Raw genomic sequence first — 25,825 nt, 5'->3', positions numbered from 1 at the left:
ACCGTTACAGTTGGAAAAGAGAAGCAGCGCACCTCAAATTTCCAGCCTAGCCCGAACAAGACAGCAGCAACCATTGTTTGAATCAAATATTAAGTAAACGATAAATGAATGTCAACTGTTTGAAGAAAATTCGAATGCACTAATCAAATACAATGATTTATGAATTTTAATGAGATACCCACGAATCATTTGCACACATTACTATCCATGAGTGCGTGTATGTAAATTAACTTTTATTAAAGTTCAAATTTTAGCTTTTACTTTTAAAAAAAAGCAATTTTATTGCAATAAAAGTACATTTAAATGCTTCGCAGAAATGAAGCAACAATTTGAATCGTTTCAAGTAAATTAAAAAAAAAGAAAAAAAATTAATTTGAATTCTGAAATTTTGAATTCAAATTATGTTTTTCGCAATCACGAACTGAGACAGGACCCTACCCATTATAGTTATTGTTTCTAGAAACAGCTCCTGTCACCCCCCCCCCCAAGCCTGCCTCTCCTCCTGGGCGGTTACGTGTGCATAGTTGTGTGTAGGCTTGTGTGTGTGCGTAGACCTGTGCGTATGCACGTAGGCGTGTGTGCGTGTGTGTAGGACATGGACGCTTCCGACAAGGAGAAGCGGATAGCTCAGGACCGGAGCAGCCGCGCCGCGCCGCCTGCAGAGGACGGTGGGTGGTGGTGCTGCAAAGGCTTCTGTTCCAAGCTGAAAAAGGCACGGGCACCAAAAACGGTCAAATGAGAACAATAAGCAATCGTGATTGCTTAAAAAAATCTGAAAATTGTCTTTTGTATGGCGGTGGGGTGGGGTTATGGAGTATGTCATACTGTCTCTCTTATATTTTGTCTACAGGTTTGAATGTTCCCTGTTGCAAAATATTAGGTTCAGTTTGAGAAAACCTTAAAATAACTCCGAGTTTAATGCACTTTTCCTACATCTATTTTTTCACTCACTTTAATCATGAATTCCGTTGTTTTCATACATTTATATTCTTCTCTTGCCAAAAAATGTTGTAGCAATAATAATTGAACACATTAACATCAAACTAAGTAACTTCTGAAAATCCGTTGTTTTGAATTCCGTTGTTTTCATACATTTATATTCTTCTCTTGCCAAAAAATGTTGTAGCAATAATAATTGAACACATTAACATCAAACTAAGTAACTTCTGAAAATCTATCACCGTTGTGAAAACTTAAAAACCAGCACATTCCTCGGTAATAGCGGGGGAAATTTCCTCAAGAAATAATTTATTAAAATTAACCGACTGGTAAACGGTGGTAAAAAAACAGGAAGTCACAAGAAATGTTTTATTTAATGATACTCAAGTTCAGTTAAGTCACCTTTCTTTAAATTCGGATGCATTAACACGTCGTCTTTGAAACTGTGAGGCTCTGTCCGCCGTTTACCCTTTAATGGCAAAAACAAGACGTAAAAACTAGTTGAGAATTCTACTGACGAACACCCACAAAATGCTCGAGAAGGGTTAATTATCGGTTTCGTTCAGGTTAAAGAGTTGATCGCAATCCCGCCTGCTTAAGAAGTCATCAGCGGATTTCCTTTACACCCGCAGCCATACCACGTGCTTGTGACAAGGTTTATTTTTAGAAGATTAATACCCAAAGGATAGGCCTTTATGCATCGGTAGGCTGGCAAAATTCATTACAGGGAAGGCGGAACATTTGAATATAAGTTTACCAAACCGCTCTTCAAGTAACTAATCAATGGAATTTGAAGCATATTTCCTGAAGTCGTTTGAGCCCACAGCAGCCTGTTTAGTGTCCTTGGGTACATTACCAAACAGAAAGAGCGCTTGAATGGTGACGGAAATAGGGATTTAATGTCGAAAATGTTTTTGGTTGCAATTAGAGTGTTTAAGAGTTGATCAAGCTTAAATGGCATTTATTTGTGCTTGAACAATTTGGTAAAATGCCCTGAGCTAGAAAAGAAATCACTGGGAATTTGAGTTTGTCTTAAATGATATGAATATTTCCATTTCTGCTTGGTTTAGTACTATAAATTTTTAATTAACTCGGAGTAATATATGTGTTCAAAATAAGCAAATGCATTAAATTTTGTATGATTCATTTTGGTATTAGAAAAACTTAAATGAGTTGCGCAGGTGAGTATTTAGTGGCAAATTAAATAATGAGATAAATCTGTTAAAATATTTTAGACTGTTTTCATTGTTAGTACTACTAATGTAGATGTTTTTTCTTAAGAGATATTCTGTTTGGCTTTCTTCGACTTAATTCACTTTTGCAATTTTTGTAACGGACTAAAATTTAAAAAAGGAAATCACTTTAGCGAGATGTAATTGATATCTTAAGTTTCGTAACAACTTTAAATAATCATTACGATTCGAGCTCTGAAAATATGACTGTTAATATGAAATTTAAAAGAGCTATAAAAATAACATAATACTCAGTACTAAAGAGGTACTTTTACCAAAGCTGATCTATCAAAAGCTACTTTAGCATTGTTGTCAAGATGTCAAGTAGTCATGTCGGTTTACCATTTTGAAGAAATGTATCAAATATGTGGCAAAAAAATTAGATAATATCCGAAGCATACTTGTCAATAAGTGGAACTTTTAGACGATACTATTTAACGAATGATACATTTCTTAGCTCTAGATGTCTTTGGTAAAAACACCTACGACGAAATCATTTGATGATTTAATATCAAAGCATAATTTAATTTATATCTGGTTAGTTGATGTTGAACATTATTAAGAACGCGATGTTGTGTTTTATTATCGTGATACACAGAAACTGAAATTATATTTGGAAAACATTTTCTTCAACAACATTTGTACATTTGTTCGAAACGTCCTCTTATGATTATACAACCAGTAAATGACCGTCAAATATCTGATTTTAGAGAAAACTACTATGACAATTGTAGAAAAAAATTACTATTGTCATGAAACTACTTTGTTTACAATTTTCTTGGGTAATATTTTATAGATTTATTTGACGACCTTGATTTCTTAGTTCTTGATATTTAGTGAAAATGAAAAATTCATTATTTTTTTTTCTCTTATCGTTTTTGGAAGTCAATGTATAGCGTCAAAACTGTTAAACACGTTCATTGATCTGTACTTGAAAAGAACCAAAACACGCTCTCTCTTAAAAAGTTCGTGTCAAAAAAAGTTTCAGATGCTTTTCTCATTTTGGGGGCAACATTTAATAATATTTCTAGTAGATCTTGATGGTATTAATGGAACTTTATATGTTAATGTTTTGAAAAATTCCAATTACAAATAAGAGACCAGAAGGATAAAAATGCTCAATAATGTCTAACTAAGAATGCAAAAGCAAAATTGCAGTGATATTGATTAAATGCGTTGCACGCCCATCATCTTCAGTAGCAATTTTCAACCCTAGACATTATGCACCGAATAATCATGTAAGTCAATATACGACATCAGAGAAACAATCGGACGTTGACAGCGAACAGATAATAATAAAATCAAGCTCTTACTGACTTAAGAGAAATTTTACCGCTGCGTTTTTACTAGCTCCCTCGAACAGCCATCCGAAATATCAAAAAAAATACTTCTTCTGTTTTGGGTTCAGCTCTTGGTGTATTAACCAACAATAACATTAAATCAATTCATTACAGCAGACAAAATATTAAACTTTGATTGATGGCTAACAAAAAAATGCAGCATTAAGCTCTTCGCTAGTTAGGTTAAAAATAGTATAAGCCTTCTTTTCTTTTTCTTGATTTACAAGCAATTCTAATGTCTACTCTAGCCCTGACGTCATACCTTCCCGTAATCTCCAATAACATGTCAATATAGGATGTCAAAACTGCCATTAAACTTTAGAAAGTCGGAAAAAACCAAAATCTACTTTTACAACGATTTCAACCAAACATAAAAGGAATGTAATGTGTTCGTTTACTTTTGAATACATTTAAATGTTTTAATGATCAGTGTTTGCTTCTGATTCTCACAGTGACCTCTCTCAGTATTTTAAGTATCTTTTTTTTCATCGATTTGGTTCAGCCTTTGTTTAAATTAATAATGTAACTACTATAAATACTTTTAACATAACCACGTTCACCCCTCACCCAATTTTTAAAGTCATATATTATACACAGCAGCATAAACCTACAACATTATTAAACTGTCAAACTGAATTCCCCTAATGTGTACCATGAAATGATAAATTATTTTCAAAGGCGTATTAATCACATATTTTCTAACTATATCATTAATTTAAGAAATAATCTCCATACCGTGATGCATTTTCACAATGCTTTTCTTCAGTGCACTTGAACTATAGTAACAGTATAGACAACAACTGAAATCGTCTTTCTTTTAAATCGTAGACAATAAACAGTTCGTGTATTTGCGGCAAAAAACTAGCAGAGAAATTTGCACATTATTATTAATGGTTTGTTAATTTCAAATGGTTGATCCGAAAATGGTGCATTATTTAGCGAATTTCCTTTTAAGCAAAACACAAGCTATCAATATTTTTCCTCACTCATATTACTCTAACAGGGTTGCCAACTTCCGTTTTAACAGGGTTGCCAACTGCTCCGCATTTTGCGGAGTTGCTCCGCAAAACTGTCAAAACTCCGTGGCTCCACAAAGAAGTTTTTTTGCTCCGCATTTCCCGGCCGAAAGTTATTTTATGATAACAAACATGAAAACATGGAGAATTGAAGATGCTAATACTCAAAGATGGAAGGCGTCTAAAACTGTTTTATTAATTTAAAAATAAATATTTTTAACTCCTGCTTATAATGATTTATTAAAGCTATAAAACAATTTTAGATAAGTGGTTTTAGTTATTTTTATTGATTTTTCATACAAAATACCGAGCTTCTCCGCAAGATTTTAATCTGCCTCTCAAATTATTTTTCCAAGGTTGGCAACCCTGGTTTTATTTTTTTTAAAAAAATCGTGTTTTAAAATTGTACGCGTGGTATCCTTCTGTTTTAAAGCATGTAACCTTTAAAATTTATCCTTTAGCTTACAGTTACCTTAAAAGTTAGTTACGTTCAAATAGCAATCAAAACTGGTTTGTAGCTCGATTAAACTATTTCTTACGTTAAAATAGCTTTACGTAGCTTATGTTAAAACACAAATGTTAAAATATTCGTCGAAAGTGGTTGCGTGGCATCACTTTTGACTGCGATGTTAACATATGCATAAAACATTTTGCAGCAACGTTATTTTAATATTATGATTTCACCCAAATCATGTTCCATCCTACCATTTTAGATGAATAAAAAGAAACATTATTTCAGCATGGAGTTCTTTGAAATATCATACCCTATGCTTGACTCAAAAGTAAGGAACTCATTTTTTCTTATTTTACCTCCCCCCCCCCTTTCTGTCGGTTTTTTTTTTTTTTTTTTGATTATGCATTTTTAGAGCTCTGATATTTTGGTTGAAGATTGTTTATCTTTATTATGATGATAAATGTAAGAAAATTAAAGCATCATAAAATAAAATGACTGAGACGAAAATAATTTCTTTCTCTTTTTTTCTTTTTTCACTTTCTTGAAATTTCGAAAGTTTTTCTGATTTTATCGAATTTTCAAGAACATTAAGATTTTAGAAGATTCAAGTAGATTTCGTTTGCTCTAATGATGTCTATTTTTAAAAAAGTGATCAAAAGTGCTTTCCAACTAAATAAATAATTTCTCCCAGGAGCTAAAAACGGCAATATACCCTTATGCTTTAAAATTGAGACAAATTTTAGTTATTCATTACGTTCTTTAAACAGTCTATAAGTCTACATTTTGAGAATTTGTGCTAAAAATGTAAACGATTATGAAGATCAGATATCTGTTCTTGTTTTCTAATGCCAATGTGTGTCATTGATTGCAATCAAGTAAAGAAACATAACACAAGAAATCAAACTTACCATTTAATGTGGTTGTGAAATTCTGTGACCAGCAAAAACACGCATGACGCGTGGCACAATGAGCTTTGACATAAGGACAGATGAAAAACTCGGAGCACACACAATCTGGCCAACTCAAGATTTTTGCACAAAATCTTACTGACAAAAGTTGAGCTGGAGTTCAAATGTACAAATGACTTGGTGTTGGCGTACGGTGAGTTATTTTTTAAAAAACGTCTGAGGTGAAAAAGGACAATATTGGCACTATGTATATTTATATATATATATATTATTTATACGTGTCGGAGATTTACCACAAAAATTTTCTTTATACAATTCTTTCCTATGGTACATCAATACATCAAACTAGTTCTTCATTGATGGTCATAGTCACTTTTGTTCATATGTACAATATATATATACTCTGTTATGTATAAGATGCTGCTTAGTTCATACCGGAGAGGTGAAGTTGAGGCCTGAGTGTTCTACAATCTTCTCATCAGAAGAAAATGTCGAATTATCACTGTTCTTGAATTCCAGAATAGTGAAGAACGATCGTCTTGAAAGTCCTGCAGAGCTTTGGTGAAAAGCTCTGTAAAAGACATAGTTTTCACAAACTAGGAATCAAGATCTTTGTCTCGTAAAGAACTTGAAAATATTCTTTAAGTCAAGATAATGATGTGGTGGGTACTGGCATTTTTACTTAAGTTTTAAGTTTCTGCAGAAATTGTGCATTGAGGTCCAGTTGTCTACAGAGACTAGTGTGTTGCAGATAGAATGCCTGAACATTGTTTGAAGTAATAGTAGCTGTTAGAATCAAAAGACTCTTTAGCTTCGAAGCTTGTGGAGTTTATGTCTCAACATCCTCAGTTTCATTATGAGGTCGGAATCAACTTGTGAGGAAATTGCAAGCAACTGATATAAAAGGATCTGAAAGACACTGCAGGTATCCTATGAAATTAGAGTCTGAGCACCCTGACTAGTTTCGGGCTCAGGTTCTCCAGGTCTGGATGGTTGTAGCAAAACCAAAAGGTTTTGCGTCATCAAACTCGTATAACGAATGCTTCAGTATCGGAGGTTATCTCGGAGGTCTTGCCGAGTTTCGATATTGTTCCAAAGAAATACACTTCTGCAGTTTTCAGAAATAGAGTGGAATTTGATTCTGAGAGCACTGCAGAGACTAGTTTGGTGCAAATTCAAGGCCTCGATGACACTTGTGTAATGAGCAGAAGATCCACATCAACAATGAATGCTTCAGCATCGGAGCTTATCTAAGAATCTAGTCTCGTCAAGTCTTCATATTTTCCAAAGAAATCAACTTCTGCAGTTCCGGGCATCGAATAGAACCTGAGAGCCCTGCATAGACTAGTTTGTTGTAAATTCAAGGCCTCGATGACTTCCCGAGAACTTTTGTGGAATGAGAAGAAGATCACCATCAACAATGAATGCTTCAGCATCGGAACTTATCTCAGAATCTGATCTTCTCAAGTCTTCATATTTTCAAAAGAAATCAACTTCTGCAGTTCCAGGCGTCGAATGGAACCTGAGAGCTCTGCAGAGACTAGTTTGTGGCAAATTCGAGGCCTCGGTGACTTCGATTGAAGAATCACCATCCTGAGCGTCGTGGAACGGCGAGGAATCTTTCCGGGCAGCATGGCTGTAGAGCGTATGGAGGCCTGTAGAGTCGGCTTCTCTCCTATCAGTCGTAAAGCGGGTGGTGGTGCCCCGGCAGAACGAAGCATGGGGCTATTTGTCAGTGGGCCGCCAGCGACTGCCCGTGCATGCTGTGTGGGCCGTGGTTCTGCGGGGCTGCGTGCGGCGAGAGCATCGGCGGGCTGTGCGAGTGCAGGGGCGGGCTGTGGGCGAGCATCATGTCTGCGCCCCCTGGCGTTCCCGGCCCGATGTTGACTGGTGGAGTCATTCGCTTCTCTTTTTGCCTCCGGTTGCAGAACCACACGCGCACCACCTCCTTCTCGAGCTGCAGGCTGTCGGCCAGCCCCGCTATCTCCTGGGCCGAGGGCTTGGGCTGCTTGTGGAAGTGGTTCTCGAGCGCCCCCTTCACCGAGACTTCGATGCTGGTGCGCTTCTTCCGCTTCCTGCCCTGGGCGGCGATCTTGTCGATCGAAGTGGGCGATCCCGTCGTCGAGTCGGCCTCCTCCAGCCACTTCGCAAGAAGTGGCTTTAGCTTGCACATGTTCTTGAAGCTCAGTTGTAGCGCCTCAAATCTGTGGAAGACAGAAAAAAAAATTCATTAAGATCAGTCCATAAACAGCACAAGAGAGTTCACTTTTTAATATACTATACTTTATGCAATATATCGACAGCCCGGTTATGCCAGCCAAGGACTGTAGTTTCGCCCTCAGACTGAAATAGACAATAACGGAGCTGGAAGCAGATGTCATCTCATTAACGCTGTCTTTATATTGCATGTAGTTCTTTCTGATATAGTCCTAGCTTAAATGCGGTAACTTACGGCATAATACTATACTCCGTACATTGAAAAGATAGACTAGATGTAAATACAAAAATACACCATTTGGAGGCGTTAGCTACGTGTTTGCCATGGCAAAATAACAAATCAGCGCCAAGCAAACGGCGAATATTGGTCTACGTTTTTTTATTGCCGAGAAAATCCCCAAAAGTGGCACGCTTTCTGGCAACCCATTTGTTAACTTCCGTTCTTTCTTTTAGCTCGCTTTCTGGCAACCCATTTGTTAACTTCCGTTCTTTCTTTTAGCTGAACAGAGTATAATAAAATTACTTGTAGTTTCGCTAACTTAAGAATGTTTAACCTGTAGCCAGTATGTAAATAGGCCGACGCATCCGTAGTTTCAGATCAGAGTGCGTGTTTGTGTAGTTGTTTATTCTTACGTAGCACCTGAAAAAAGTCTGATCCATTAAGCCGGATAATAAATTTTGTCCGACAGCTAAGCTTTCAACAATTTGGCGAGTTTTGATATTGTCCCAAAATTTCGCTTTGGTAAGCCTAGATTTCCAACAGTTAAAATATTATCCAGAATAACTTGTACACTGGATCATGTATATGCATCAGTTTAACCATTAAATAGTCGACATAAATTGATTTCTGTTAGAAGTTATTTGTTTCCTGTACCATTGTAGATTTTAATGTCTCTCAGACGGAAATCATTTCAAGTGTAATTGTAGACAAGTATATTCCAATACTTCATGTATTTGATTTGCTGTTATAATACCTAATGTTTCTGAGACGTCATTGTGTATGACGGAGTTAAGTAAAAAATCACCCTTTAAGAACAAAATAGCAATAAAAGCATCATACACGAGTTTCGGGGTTAGAATAAAACCCTTTACATTGTAAACTTGAGTTATAGCAGCTAAACAGCTGCCATACTGAAGCATCAATAGGTTTCATTGTAGTTACTGCCTAGCGTTTGAAAGATCACCAGTGTTTCTGCAATCAGAAGGTGGTTTCTTACCACCTTGAAAGATGTGTTTGCAATATGTTTGACACTCAGTGCTTTATTAAAGTTCTTTTTAATGAAGATGTTTTAAATTTAACAGACCAAAACACCAATCTTTAACATAAGCAGCAAAATAAGACAGTTTAATTATATTTATTTGTAATTGAACGTTATACATTTTGCTCACTGTACACAATTTGCTCTTTCGAAGACACAGAATCGTATTACTACAAAAGCACAAAACATTTTTATTTCGATTTGTGATACTCAGTAATAACCACCAGAACAATAGTTTCTTATTCAAAGTACCAAAAAGTATTATCGCTATGCCGCTGACGCCATTCGATTACAACTGACCAAAGTAAAGTTGAAATTCGACTTTGAAAATAAGCTTTGATCTTTATAACGACTACCAATGAACAAAATTCATTACTTTAAATTTAGTTTGAATATATATAAGAAAATCATATCGTCCTGTGTTAATGTAGTGCTGATTTCCGCTTAGAAGTCTTCAGTACAGCTTCATTTTATAACCGTTTGAATAGGAGACGCAGTATAAATACAAAAGATTTCTTGAAAAAAAAATGCATGCGTGATATTTAAGAAAAAAAAACTAAGCACAAATCACTAGCAGCTTTCTCGTTTGTTTCACATCAGAGAAAAGGTTTTCTCTATTTCTCCTCTAAATTAGAATCAGTCTGGTTAAGCGTCCGCCCCCACACGCGCCTAAAGATTAACTTGTTGTTTCTTCTTTTCTCGCTGCATTTGGTGGGGACTAAATGAGTTAAAATAAACTAAAGATTAATTCCACTTTAAGTTATGTGCAGAAGACAGACAGCCGGCGATATAAATCTATGGTAACATTGAGAGAAATGCCTTACGTGGCAATTTGAAGTGAATTCATTTAATTTTATTTCCAATCACTACTTTTAATATGTAAGCTGACCACTTGCGGTGCAGTACTTTAGAGAAACACTCAGACAGGTGGTCAACTTGCAAAGCTATTTTCATATAACACTAATTCTGTACTGAAAAAGACCAAAAACCTTGGACAAGTCATTAACTTTACAGGTTTTATTGTACTTAAAGCGGCTGATATAATATTTTTGATTTGCTCAGATCACACGTTTCCACTACTGGGCAGCAAATGACTGTATTACATTGCGAAACGTTTCCTTAAAGATTGATATCAAGGACAACTTCTACCGGAGTAATTTATTGAGTACTTGATATATCTCACTTCTTTGTTTCAACTACAACATGAATGCGTTATTTTAAGAACGCATTTACAGTGTTTTTTTTTTTTTTTTTGCCACTAAAGCGTAATTTATTCTATTTTCATCCCACGAAAAAAAAATCAAAGTTGATTAATTTCATACTCTTAAACTGTTCTATCTATCAGGTAAAAGTGGTAAAAGTTATAACTTATTTTCAATGACTTCAAAGCTATTTCTTTTATTCCCTTCCGTCTTCGAAAACTGTTTTTCAACAGATCACATTTGTCAGATTAAAGAGAAATGAATGGTGAATTTATGATGTGAAATAATTAGTGTTATTATGAAGTGAGCATCAATGGTTATAATCGATGTCCTTTTTAAAGATTTTATTGGCAACGAAATATGTATTTTTTGCGAGTATAGAAATTAGTTTGAAAAACGTATTTTAGAAGGCTCCATTATATATTTTTTAACTCGAAACATTGAACATAAAAACGGTCAAGATGGATTAGCTCGTTAGCCCTCTATGGGCCCCGGGTCGTAAGTTGCGCACAACTTATCTAGTCAATTAATCTCTGTCACCAGCTGAGGGAAAAAACTAGTCAAGTAATCTCTGTATTTGAAACGAATTAACAGAAAAATAACCAACAAAGTTTTTTTTTTTTCTGCAACCAAGAAAGAAGTAACCGAGAAATCTCTATACCTATACACAACTAAAAGGGTAGAAAAGAAAATAATTTCAGCATCTACAACTAAATTAGAAAAAAAATTATTTGTGTCATAACTTTCTATGATCACTAGTCAAGCAATGTTCCGCACGTGAAATTAATAACAGGAAATAAAAACTATTCATCAAACTAAATATAATGATATTTTTCAATGACGAAGATGTCCTTCATACTAGTTTACATAAAGGTATAGAAAACCATCTTACAAAAAGCATGTTCCAACAATTTAAATGCTTCTTTTACAAAATACTTAACTTAGAAAAAAAATTATGTAGCTGATAAAATTGCGGCATTACACACAGAACAAAGGAAAGCAATCACATGCTTTATTTAAATACAAAAGATAAGTGGATTTTTTAAAACATAATATACCTCCTTTTTATGACGCTGTTAATTCAAAATAGATTAAATGAGCGTTAAACAAAGAACAGCTGTTTTGGATGTAAATGAGAGGGGTAAAAAATATTTTTAACGCACTTCCTCATTTTTTTTCAATCGTTTAAATTCCCCCGAAGAAAAATAAATGAATTTTTTACATTGTTTTTCCTATTTTATAGTTTAGTAAAAGTAACTATCTCTCGTTATTCAGATTTTATTGTTCGTCTAATTGCTTCGTTTCGGAAGATAAAAATGGTTTTACTCTTCTTTTTTTTCTTTTCTTTTTGTAACGACAAGAAATTTTGAGAAATGTAATAATCATACACCTATAGAAAAGCAAGAGATCATATTACCATCAATGAACTCTTTCAATTTGGATGCTTTCTAAAACTTTTAAAATCAAGAAAAAAGTAAATAACCTGCAATGTTTTTTAGATAAGAATTTGTAAGTGGTTATAAAACTTTGTACTTAAATGAATAAACAATAAGCTTGTTTCAACAAAGAATCTTAAATTCGTCAAAGTGTTCAGGGAGTTAAAATTTTTCAGTGTATATGGACAGGTTAGAATGATAGTGATGTGAGTCAAAGATTTTTCAAGTAGACTGAAATATGGATGTTGGTTCCTCTTTAGTTCCTCTATTAAGTTTAACAACTGCTAAAAAAAACTGACAGATATTGGATACTAGGAATGCACAAAATTTGTCCAGTAACTTGAATTGCGGATCAGGTAAGAAAGTGAAAGGTGTAAGAGTCAGTTTCCATTCCGCTGATTAGATCAGGAGGCAGATTTTTTTTTTTTTTTTTTTCAATCAATAGTAGTTCTTGCATGTAAAGTGGACACCGGTTAACTGAATCAGTGGTTAATTGAATCAGCAGCATTAATAAATCAAATCGTCAAAAACAGAACAAGATCCAGCTTTATCGAATTAGCCGCTTTATGGAATCAAAACTGTTTAGAATAAACGCGATTCATATAAGCGGCAGCCACAGTATTTAAATATCTCAAAAAAAAAAAAAAAAAAAAAATTGAATTTTGACATCTTGAATTCAAATTATGTTTTTCGCAATCACGAGTGTGTATGTAGGCGTGTGTGGGGGGTTTGTGTGTGTGTGTGTGTGTGTACGGCTTATGTGTATGTGTGTAGGCATGTGTGTTTGTGTCTGGGGGGGGTATGTGTATGTGTGTGTAGGCATATGTGTTTGTGTCTGTGTGCAGGTATGAATGTGTGGGTAGTTATGTGTATGTGTGTGTATGTTTTTGTGTGTGTATGTGTGGGTGTCTGTATGTATGCGTGTGTGTATGTGTTTGTGTGTGTAGGTGTTTGTGTGTATGTGTTTGTGTGTGCGTGTGTGTGTGTAGTTGTGTATGTATGCGCGTGTGTGTAGGACGTGGATGCAACCTGAAGACGGCTTTCGCTAGAGGTGCAGCATCGTGAGGAGCCCGTCGACCGTGATGGTGCGGAGGATGGCGGTGGGAAAAATCAAAGGAACGCCAAAAACAGTCAAGTGAGAACAATAAGCAATCGTGATTGCTCAAAAAAAAAAACATCCTAAATGTAGAGGAACAGTGGCGTAAGCTATTTAAAGTTACTTTTAAAAAGCTAAAAGTAACTTTTGTTAAAAGTACATTTATAAAAATAAAATGTATGTCTAAATTAAATTCCTGCTCTTGAAGTCAAAAGTTAGTCTTGATGCTTTTGCAGAAGTTTTTGCAGTACCTTCGCTTATTCAAAAGTATGGACTTGGTCTACTTTCACCCAAACCACTAAATAGAAAGACACCTTTTTCTACGAAAGAAAAATGATATTATATGATAAATTAATTGATTAATGATTCTTAAAAAAAACTAAAAACAAGATGAATTAACTAAGATTTACAAATGAGGCTCAAAATTTATATAGTAACACTTAGAGTAAAAAAATCAAAGAAAACACATAACTATCGAGTGTTCTCGTGATTATCAAATTTAACTTACCAAATTCGATAAACTTATTATCGATTCGAGAACTTAAAAATTCGATTTCAAAATAAAGAAGGAAAATTTTTGGTGGGTTTTTAATTAATTTAAAAGAGCGACGGTTAATAAAAAAGAATATAGTATTTATGCTATATATGTATAAATGGAATAAACACTTAGGTATTTTTTAAGCACTTGAAAATCTAAACAAATTTGGAATCATCAAATGCACGAAAAGTTTCCCAACTTATGCTTAAGTTGTGGAAAGTTTAATAAGCAAGAAAAATATCAATTTGCATTTCACAAACTATTTAGTAATAAGTACTAAAAAGAATACGTTTCATCTAATAGCAAAAGAATTACATTGATCTGATAGAAGGTCTAGACTTTAATTTCTAAAATAAAGAAAAATTTATTTGAAAAAGAGAGAGATATATCGGTGTTACATGGAAAAGTTTCAAAGTTCAAAAATAATTTTTTTAGTAAAAAAAATCAAGAAGTACTTCTAAAACCAATAAAATGCATTAATTGCACAAATATTGAATTTATACTTCAGAGTCATATGAAATATAAATATCTTTGAAGTCATCGAGATATTCAAAGATTATAAATATTCTTCTACTTACAAGAATAATAACATCTTTCTGTTAGCGAAAAATTATGTTTAAGAATAACACAACTTGTATTTAAAAGAAACACACACAAAAAAAGGCTAACTACTTTAGAAATCATACCTATCTTGACGAAAACAATTAAAGGGCAATAAAAGGGTTAGGAAGTTAATATAACCCAATCCGCTGCTGATCGTTAGCAAAATTGTAAAATTTTAATTATCTATTCACTAATCTTATACGTTACACACACTGTCAAAACTATTGGTGGTCCTCTCGTCCGAGGCCTCTTAAAACCGATCATGATCCCCTCAAAAATACAGCACGATAGTCCGTGAGACTACCGGATTAATGCCGTCAATTTAACCAATTTCATACTATTTAAATTTTTAATTATTTGATTTGTTTATTTACTGTAATTTTGAGCACTTAGTTTCAGTCTAACGCTTTGCATTGAAGATGAGTTAAATGGTTTACAAGTGAAATTAAAAAATGATCTTCTATATAATGCAATTACAAAAACAGCAATTTAAGCAAAAAATTGTTTGATGAATTCAAATGTTTCATGTTTAATCCTGATTAAACCAGTCACATTATCTGCCGTATAACTTCATACTCTTCTTTTAAGACTTTTATCTATGCGCAAACTATTAAAATTTAATAGTTATAAACCTTTCACTTTTATAAATAATGGCTCAATATTGAAATAATTCTCCAAGATGTCATTAGTTATAGACGAATTTAATTACGCTGCTTTTCAACTACGAATACGTTATGAGCTTACAGAAATGAAATAAACGATTGGTATATTCAAATCACGGGAGTCGATATGAATTATGTGCATACTTATAACATTATGTGTAAATAATTATTGTGCTTTTTTCTGTAGAAGTTTTAATAAATACCCATGCTGATGTAACTTTTTGTATTAGTTTTGTAACTTTTGAGCGAACGAATGATGATTGGTAGGAAAAATAAAAATTTTTGAGTGCAGAAATCAGTTTTCTTTTTCTTCATATTTTACACTTATTTACAAAATATGTATCATTAAAAAGATTGAGTCAAGAAAGAATCAAAATAATGGATTTAAAAAAAAATCCAACAAAAACATACACTGATAAATTTTGCCTCGCGTCATCACATTTCACATGCAACATTTCAACAACTGAAAATGAAAATTCACAATCAGTCAACTTAAATTTAGATGGTATTGTAATGCTAGAAATTTAGAACTTTATGTACAATATAATAATGCGTTATTTCAGTATATTTTTTTAAAATCAACAAATAAAAAAATTTTCAACAATGTATCGAATTTTGCATCTAGTGTATTTAACTCTTTAAAAACTTACATTTTTTTAAATAAATTATTTGAGTAAAATAATTCACACATTCTTTTAATAGCATCTGACATTATGAGAAGGCATAAACCTTTAAATTATTGTTTTCATTCCTTCTATTTACTATGTAGTAAAATATATTTAGTGCTAAAGATATAATATTTATTACGTCTCATAAGTATACCATTACGTATAATGATAATGTAAAATATTCTGTATTATAAAATTATTACGAAAATATTATAGTAGTATATAATGCATTGCTTTATTGCAGTGGTTCTCAACCTTTTCCCCACTGCGGTCCACTTGGTTCCCTTCCAAAATCCTAAGCGGACTACGTACCATAGAAATAATACTTTCACATAAATTAGATTAAATAAAATGAGATGAATCCAAAAAAATTTCTTTAAAAAAATTGACTACAACTATAAAAATGATACAGATTAATTTTCACTGGCTGTTCGCGGACCACACGAAAAATTTTTCAAGGAAAACAGGTTGAGAAACACTGTCTTACTGTTTTATGAGTTGAATAGGGGAACAAAATTACAAGTTTCAACTACAACGGAATGACTTGCAACTTTGCAAAAAAATTTCGTAGAAAAAAAGAGCAGCAAAAAAATCTCGATTTACGTACGGCTAGATAACTTCAACCATAATATAACCTTTTTGCCACTGAACTTCACTATCTGGAAGAGTAATTCTGAAAGAATAAAACTAAAACAGTCTTCCATTAGTGCCCTCAGTTTCGCCAACCCTTTGACTTTGACATTCCTTTTTTCCTTTCCCCTTTTCCAGACTGAACTTATATTCTACAGCAGATGCTTCGTGCGACATCTAAAACACCAGAAGAAGAAGCCAGCTGAAGACATCCAAGTCCAAGAAAAGAAGATGGAAGAAGGCGGAAAGGGGCATCACTCCTTGTAACACAGATAAAAGCGCACGCGGAAATTAAAAGCTTTTGATCCAGAATCTGCTGATCGGATCGCTTTGAAGATTTCTGACGTAGGAGAAACATAAAATTTTCCCAAAGGCACGACGAAGGTAAGGAGAGGGGGGATTCCAGTTCTTCCAATGATTTATGAGTCTGTCTTTCGAATCATGTATCTACTCCACGGTTTGCCCAGTGGCTGGTCTTCAGGCAGCGGAAAGAACGTGAGGTACATCGCAGCGTCGGCGACGTCTGACAGTGAACCCCAATGCAGTCAGAAACTTCTGTTAATGTTTGTCGGAGGGGGAAAAGTCACTTCGTCCAAAGAACTTTATTAATTATCGAGGAATAAAATGCACTGTAAGCATGAAAAAAACATGCAAAATTAAGTATCAGCTGGTACTCTGAAGTTTGAACCTGATAAACAATTTCGTCATAATTTGTACAATGTAACCATACATATGTTCAGAGTGTGCTGCTACCAGTGCGGCAACATATTTTTAAATGTTGTATCAGGAAGAACGCGAGGTGCATCAGAGCATAGGCGACATATGACAATGAGCCCCAATGAAGTAAGAAAACTTCTGCTTTAATGTTCGTTTGATAATAAAATTTCACTGCTCTTCCTCGTTCAAAGATCTTCACTAGTTACCGAAGAGTACAAACTTTTTCATACGCATTTTGCATGGAAATAAACATGCAAAATAAAATATCAATTTGAAGCATTTATCATGTTTAAATTTCAACATGATAAATGCTCTATTTAGGGTTGCGGGTCATCGAGTCTTTACAATAAAATCTTATATACATTCAGAGTGTTTCGCTACTAGTGCAACAACACATTTTAACAGGCATAGGTGGAAGAACGTGAAGTACATCGTAGTGCCGTCATATGACAATGAATCGCAATGCTGCGAAATTCTTCAATTTTAATGTTTATGTCAAAGGGAAAGGTCCAAAGTAATTCAGCGTCCAAAGAGATTCAATAACAACGGAAGACTACAAAACATTGCCGATGTTTATTGTAAGGAGAAAAGCACGCATATCAGTTGAAAACATGAAGTTTGAACTAAATAATTGTTCTGTTTCGAGTCTTTTAGTCTTTATAATCTGTAATATAATCACGCATACATTCAGTGTATTTCGCTACCAGGACGACGACAAATTTGCAAAGACGATTGGAGTCATACAGCATCGCGGGATCGGATGGTCGAGGGCACTCTGTGGGAACTCGACAGAAGAAAATGTTTCCCTTTCGGTTCTAAATGCATCAAAGCACTTTCTTTCAATGCATACACTACACATGTACTTTCTGATAAACACTACATATGTTTTAAAAAAAGGACCCTAAAACTCTTTTATGAAATTTTTTTTTAATTTTTTTCTTTAAATAACATTAATTTTTACCATCTAAAACAAACTGTTTCAGTATATTCACTACCTTAAAAAAAAATGTGCTGTAGAGCTCTTGCAAGAACACCCTCTACTGTATAAAGAAGGCACTTCCGATCCAGCATTGATTTGAGATTCCAAATCATCATCGCGTACCCTACACTTTCTGCAACTTTTCCCACATTGGTAGCGAAGCTTCCCGCATAAGCGATTACATTCCGATTTGCCGTTTGGCAGCACAATAAATAGTTTAATTAAATCCATGATGCTTATGGTTTATTCATATTTATTTGATAAATACGTGATAACCACTCTTAGAAGTATTTCAGAAGCCCATTTTATCTCACCCCTAAGCCACTTCGCATCTGAATTCATGAAAAAAAACACTAAACGGATATTACAAGTATTTAACGTTCAAATTACTTTCTGCTATACACTATGGGGCTTCCACAAAATTCAGAAACACAAAAATTCAGAAAAAATACAAAGTACTCACACTAGTTAACAACAAACTATTTATTAATCAAAAAACCTAAAGGAAAACGAAGATGAAAATGCGATAATATCAGTAGATTTGAACTGACCTCGAGAGGAAAGGTAAGCACACACCGGTTACAAAGTATGATGCAAGATTAAACGAGACCTGGAGTAAAAGTTAATTTTCTCAAATCAAAAGTATTTTGAATCAACAGCCCTCAAATGATGTTCCGTGCCACAGCTATTGTGATTTCACGAAACAATATAAATAACTATGAAGCACTCTCACAAGTTTTCTAGTGCTAACTAACCAAAAATGTAAAATGAATTGAATGTGGCATACGTCTGCAGATAACATCAATATAGAACAGTAGCCTTCAAAAGTTTGCATAAGGGTATCCTACTCTGCACATTTTATTCATGTACACCCCGGGTACAAAATGTGATGCGAAAGTATCCATTATGTTGTACGAAATTGCTGATTGATCATTTCGTAAACATTTTTCTCTTGAATTAACAAAATGATTTCAATTTGTAAATTAATTATAGAAAATTGAATAAAAGTGATTGAAAAAAATGCACAAATTTCGAACTTACAATATTACGAGGATGGTAACTTTTGAAGACACAACAAACAGTTCACATTTGCTCCAGATTGAGGATTATCTCATAAGTTTCCCAGTTTTACCCTTTGGTTAACTTGTTAAACAAAAATTTTTAATTGAATTTTAAAAAATTTAAATTGCTGTACTAAACGTACCAGACTATTTACATACACTTCTTCGAAAATTAGTATTAGCTTATTACTTATTTTAATTTTTATGTGTCATCCACTTGAAGAAGTTAGAGATAGGAAGTCTAAAGAACACGGGCTGAAAAAAAACCGAGATTTTTTAAATTTTTTTTAGTAAATAAAACATATGTCCATTGCCTCTCTTGTTCCTACATTAAAAAATTAAAACAATACATATTTTAAAGCTAATTTCATCAAATTCAACTCAAATGTCTTTATTTTGAACCATCAATATCTATATTTTTCTTCCTCCGGTATTTTTTCCGCTTTATTGTTATTCTTTTAACGATTTTTGAACTTTATTTACCCCAAGGCATTTTTTATGTTTCACTCCTATTTTTTTAGCCTACTTTCCCGATAAGTAAGAAAAAGGCACTAAAACAGACTTAATATCGCGTAAAAAGGAAAATAAAATTATCTTTTATGATGTCTTTTGTAACAGTTTAGCTAATCTTCTAATGGAAACTGATCGACATTGATACAGATCTGCTTGAAGGCAATCACAGTCAATCCGAAGTTTACGCGATAAAATTTGACATGCTTAAAAAAATAAGAACTGAACAGAGATTCTATCACACATGCAAAGCATTTTTCAATAACATGATTACAAATGCTCTTGTAAATAGCAAATATCACCGTTTTTGAGTGTGAATTGGTCTAAATAGTGCAACAAAGCATTTTAACAAATATTGTTTGTTTTAATATTTTTTTAAAGAAATTAATAAAAATTACCAAATTTTGGGGAGAAAATTTTTTTAGCATTAAAACGCCAATAACGTTGGAGTTTACTTAGCTCACCCATATGTTTTCCATAATTTGTTGTTCAAAACCTCCTGAAAGGCTTGCCTGCAATAAAAGTTTATATGAACCTAAAGGACCAATAACCAACGAATTTTTCTCCTGGCGGGGAATTATATTTTTCCATAGCGCACAGTAATTTTTATAGGAATCAGGAAATCGCATGAAGTTATCCAGACGTATTATTTCCATGATTGCGCAAACTGGATCTAAATAGATTTTTGTTAAAACAACTTGGTTAACTACTAATGGTAACATTCTTTAAAACTGCTCTATATAACGATGGATACCAATCCCATAACTCGTCAATTCAATCCTAAACAGCCCTATTTACATAAGTGCTGATTTTTTTAAAAATGTGCAAATACTTCCAAAAGTAAGTATTTTATTTCAGAAAGTGGAAATTAATTTTATTCTAAGAAATACTATTAAACCACGTTAAATTTTATAGAGGAATTACTCAAAGGGTTTTTAAAACATTTTTCAATCAAAATTATTTTTTTTTTTGTAGTTCCTAATTTTTAAATCACTAATTGAAGTTAAAACATCAAATTGAACTCTCTAGTGTGTTGAAAAATTCCAGATTTGCTTAATATAACGCACTGAACACCTAGCTGCAGCTAGAAATATCTCAACGAAATTTAGTTTAAAAGATTTCAAATTCTAATCTTTAGAGTCATGGATGTGCTGTGGCCAACATGTAAAAGCCAATCATCCTAAAGGTGTTGCATAATGTCGAAGCTCATTACCTAAATCCAAAACCTTAATTTTGAGACATTGTCAATTTAAACTTTTAATTTACTACGAAAATAATAACCATTTTAAATGCTCTAAAGTTATTTTTCTGATGTAACTTATAGGTTGTACCAGTATTTTACATCAACTAGGATAACTGACCGCAGTAGTTCGTCAAGTGCATTTTGTAAACTTTTGCTTGAAAGTTGACGACATATCCCAGCAAGTATTTTTCTACCATTCCAAATTTTTATTTTCTTTCTTTTTCTTTTCAATTATTTTTGTCATCTATTGTACGTTAGCTTTATTGTACAATCTTGACTATTTGGTTTCCACTGAAGAAAAAAGCGTGAGGAAAAACGTCAAATCCCAACATTTCCCCATTAGTATTGAATCCCAAACACGTTTCTTGAAATATATCTCGAATACTCATTTCTGCAGATACTATCGTTTACCTACCCAACGCAGTATTGCACTGTCTGAGTAAGTTCTTCAGAAAAAAGAAGAAAAAAAAAACTAAATGAGGTGGAGGGACCACAACCCGCATCAACTTTTATGACGCCGTAATTGTGCCCTAATGTAAATTATTACCGTCCACTCTCCGTGCACCCAAACAATGGCTTTCAGATTTTCGGATAGCGCATTAATATCAGTAATATTTCAATCCAGAAATACTTATTCGAGCAAAACGTGCTTCGCAACGCCGTGCTGGATAAACATAATGCTCAATGGGGCGAATAAGATAATCCTCTTCGGCAAAATCCGATACCCCGGCATGCATCTTTGGGAAACATATTCGTGTGGTAATGGACACTCCAACTTTCGCATTGTCTTTGGCCTGCGGGCACGAAGATGAATTCATTCGGAAAATAGGGTAATATAGACATTACATGCGATGAGTGTGGGTGCTTGAGATCGGGAGTGACCAAGAATGCCGAATTTGGCGCGTTTCTTGGACGTTTCGTGTTTTGGGGACGTCCTAATGGGAGGTCACTGTGACCTTCCGAAAAAAATCCTTATTGGGCAAACTTGTGTGTCTATTTGGCAAATTTGGAGATATAATTGCAATCTTTACTAATAATAAAGCTAAAAGTCTGGATGTCTGGACCTCTGTAGCGCCTAGACCATTCTGTCAATTTTCATGAAGTTTGGCACAGCATTAGTTCGTGTTCGTAACATAGGGGTGAGTACCTCGAAACCGATTCGATTTTGTTCTTTTTCTATTCCAATTTTAAGCCCATTTTACCGAGTGAATTACCATAACATGGAAGAGTAAGTTACCATAACATAGATGAGCAAATTACCATAACATGGACGAGCAAATTACCGCAACATGGACGAGCAAACTACCGTAACATGGACGAGCAAATTAACGTAGCATATTGGCGAGAAATTCTTCATCCATTATTTGTAAATTTTCAAGCGAACCAAATGATCTTTTAATTTTCTACTAAGGGCAAAGCCGTGCGGGTACCGCAGTATTGTAACAGTTTAAATGCCTGAATGTCCTTTTTACTTCCTTTTACAAAAAAGGATGTATTGTATTCGCGAAAAAATTTTCACTCAAAAATTGGCCTTAATTTCCATTTTGCTCACCCCCGAATGAATATTGATTTTTTTTTTCGACCCGACTACACGTGGATACATGCCTAAGAACGTAAAGACACCTGAAGAATCCATTTTGACGATCCAAGAGTTAATTACAACGAGTTTCCTCGTGACGTCTGTATATACGTATGTATGTGCGTATGTGTGTATGTGTCTCGCATCACTCAAAAACAGTATGTCCTAGAAAGTTTAAATTTGGTACGTGGACTCCTAGTGGCGTCTAGTTGTGCACCTTCCCTTTTGGTTGCATTCGGGTGTATCTATAAGTGGGTCTTTTGCCCCTTTTTGGAGGGAAATCATAGTTAATTTCGATGTAAACTCAAGTGGTGTTATAATTTGTGTGACACTTGGCGATATATCGCCAGTCTTTTGATCGCCAAGTTTTGTCGCCAACTTGGCGACGAATTCGGCGTTTTTTTTTTTTTTTTTTTTTTTAAATCTGGTATCGATTTGGCCACTGTTGATGATATTTAGAGAGTAAACTATTGAATCACATTAAAATTGCCAATAATGGGAAAATGACATTAAATTGGAGTAAAAGGAAGTCATGTGATGCACACATTAGCTCGGTTTTTTTTTTTTTTTTAGTTGTACTTTATAAGATTTATAATTAATTTTATGGTACCGTTAACGCGGGCTACTTTGGCCCTAGGGTCCTTCTTTCCCCAAATGGAAAAAAAGATACAACGTGCTCTATTAACCGTAAGTTAGCAAGGGTGGACATTGACGAATTTAAAGTAAATTCAAACGAATCAGAAAAACCAACAAATCATCGGTTTGCTTTAGTTGGGTAAAAAATGAAATAAATGAAAACTTTGAATCATTTTTAATACATTACAAGTTTTACAATTAAGAGTCATTAGTAATAAGGAATGTTTTTTTTTAATTAAAAACATCAAATGAAGAATAAAATCGTCAAAGAGGAAGCCTTATGTGTCTTTGAGTATTGGTTCTCAACCCGTATAAACACCCCTTGAGGTGTGCAAAAATCTATACTATCTTATTTACTAAAAATGATTTTAATGCTAGGATTCGATAACGAAAGTTTGAGTGATATCGTGTGATCTTACTTTGAAACTAAAGTATTACAATAGTTTGTTAATGAATTTTTAACTGGTATTTAAAAACACACACACGAATGACTTGTTGGGGGGGGGGGTTATGATGACTTACTTCCACGAAAAAGTGGTTCAGAGTTTAATTTATTAAAAAGCAGGTTTCTGTACCTGCTGCTGTACAAACTAATGTTGTGTAATGTTGAGGATGATTTGCGGTTATATTTGTGTGTGTGTGTCCAAGCTGGAGCCTAACATCGAAGAACATCAAAAAAAAAAAAGTATTAAAGAAAGAAAACAGCGTTCTCACTAATCATTCTCTAAGACTTTACCGTTTATGTCTAATTATTAATAATGAAACATGCATTAAAATAACATGTCTTATTTTGATCAACCTTATGGAAATCGCCTGTTAAACTTTAAGTAATATAAAACATTTTAAAAGAACATTTTGTTGAGAGTACGCATAGTTAATTATACACAGAGAAGGATATGCGGGTTGAAAACGGTTGTGAACCTCTGGCCTAGTGTAAATACATCTAGGCAAAAATAGTGTTCTGGATGCACTTGTTTTTAATAAAGGTCAAAAAGCTCCCTTAGAAAGACAACCAGGCTAGGTTCTCCCAAACGTGTGGTATCGCCGAATAAGTAATTTCTATGTAACATTGACCTAATAAGGAGACAAATACAAGGATTACCATATTTTTTCAGAATGTCGCCAAACTATGAAACAGCTAGATTACAATAGCTATAAATCCATCATACTGCCATGAACCCATATTCTACATTCTAGCCACAGACAAAATGGATGTATCTTTTATGACACTGCAATGGTGTTTTAATGTAAATCATTACCGTCCACTTGCCATGCATAGAATTTTTTTCAAGCTTGAAGATAATTTCCAACTTTTCCTCGAATTGATAGCATTAAAAACACGTGTAAATAATTACTCACATACTGCGACACAATCTCCGTAGAACACTGCTAAAATGATTGACTTCAATAAGGTAAACCGACGATTTCCCACTCTTTCAATTTTAGAATGACAAAAAGGCGGGAACTATCTGATTGTCGTGAACCGCCATCGAAGATTCAACAGGAAGATTATAATTATTGTGATAAAGCAGCTTTTTATGCGTAAATATCTGGAGCATTTTTTTTTTTTAATGAAACGATGCTTTTACATCTTTAAGAATAAATTTGAATCTTTTAGGAGTTGGCTTGGTCAACCAACTCTGAAAAAATAAGCTTTTAAAAGAAATCGAATTCCCAGCCTGTTCAGTCAACTCTAATGTGATGTCTCTATTACTAATCCAATTCAATTTGGCGGAACCCCGGTACGTACAAAAAAAAAAAAAATCTCAAGAAATATACCGAGTGTCCGAAAAGTTCTTGGCACATTTAAAAAAAACATAAAAAAGCTATAAAATGTAAACATGCGATTTGCACAAGAATACTTCACAGGTTCCCGAATTTGTTTTGACATTGTAAAAAATATACTAATCATAATTATAATAATTTTTAAAAATTAAAAGAAAAACCATCCAAAGTGTGTTAATGGAAAACGGTAATTTTGTCCCGCACGCAACGCCTCAAATATTTCACTAAAAATAATAATTTAAGAGAATAATGATAAAAATTTATTGCTTAACAATTTAAAAACGAATGCGTGATTTCTTAAGCAAAAGATTTTGCCAAAAATTGTGTCATTAATTTTTTAATCCTTACTTTTTATTGAAATATATGAACCGTCATGTGCGGAAAAAAGTGACTACTTTTTCGTGGAATGGCCTAATACAGATATTTTTCCGAAGGTTTAAACTATTGTTTCTCAACAAATGAGATATGTTTCCTTTTCATTGGAACCTTTTGCTATCAAAATCTACAATTTATTTTGTAATTAATATATTAATCGAGCAAAAATATTGAATAAGTCATAAGCAAACTACAAGAGATCGACTTTGGATGTCCCGCACGTAACGTATGCAAAGACATTAAATGTTAAGGGACAAATAAAAATATAACTGTGTCAGGAGTATTTTGTATCAAATACAAAGATTTTAAAAAAATCGAAAACACAAGATCTTGACCGAATTGTAATTTTTTTTACTGTCAAAAAATAGGTCTGATTTTCTGGTGTATTTTGACATAAAAATCAAGGTTGTGTAATTATTTTACTTTTAGAGCTAATTTTCAGCAAAAAGGGTGGGCAATGTGGCTTGTAGGACCAATCAAAGAGACAATGGAAATCGTTTAAACCACGCTGAGGTCAAAGATAGTTCAGGATCAGCCTTCTTCACTGCTCACAAATATTATTGCGTAGTGAAAAAAAAAAAGAATGAAAAGTAAAACGAGATTCTAGCGATTAAAGGGAAACATGAAGTTGATGAAAAAGAAACTTTTGAATACAAAGTTTCAGAAGCTGAAAAACTCAGAAGTTGTGGAAGAAGTGATTAAGTGAGTATGTGTACAGTCAAATTAGGAAATATAAGTAC

At 33.7% G+C, this 25,825-nt stretch overlaps 1 protein-coding gene across 1 annotated transcript in view; it reads right to left on the bottom strand.

Moving 5' to 3' along the window:
• Positions 1-5,417: 5,417 nt before the first annotated feature.
• LOC129228205 (POU domain, class 3, transcription factor 4-like) overlaps positions 5,418-25,825 on the bottom strand; it is a 70,791-nt gene continuing 50,383 nt past the window's right edge. Inside the window, exon 2 of the mRNA XM_054862872.1 lies at positions 5,418-8,093. Coding sequence (XP_054718847.1) covers positions 7,622-8,093 — 472 coding nt within the window. The 3' untranslated portion in view covers positions 5,418-7,621. The remainder of the gene's footprint in view (positions 8,094-25,825) is intronic.

Source organism: Uloborus diversus, chromosome 8, assembly GCF_026930045.1.
Source record: "Uloborus diversus isolate 005 chromosome 8, Udiv.v.3.1, whole genome shotgun sequence".
Classification (NCBI taxonomy): domain Eukaryota; kingdom Metazoa; phylum Arthropoda; class Arachnida; order Araneae; family Uloboridae; genus Uloborus; species Uloborus diversus.
This window is presented reverse-complemented; position numbering and strand designations above follow the sequence as displayed.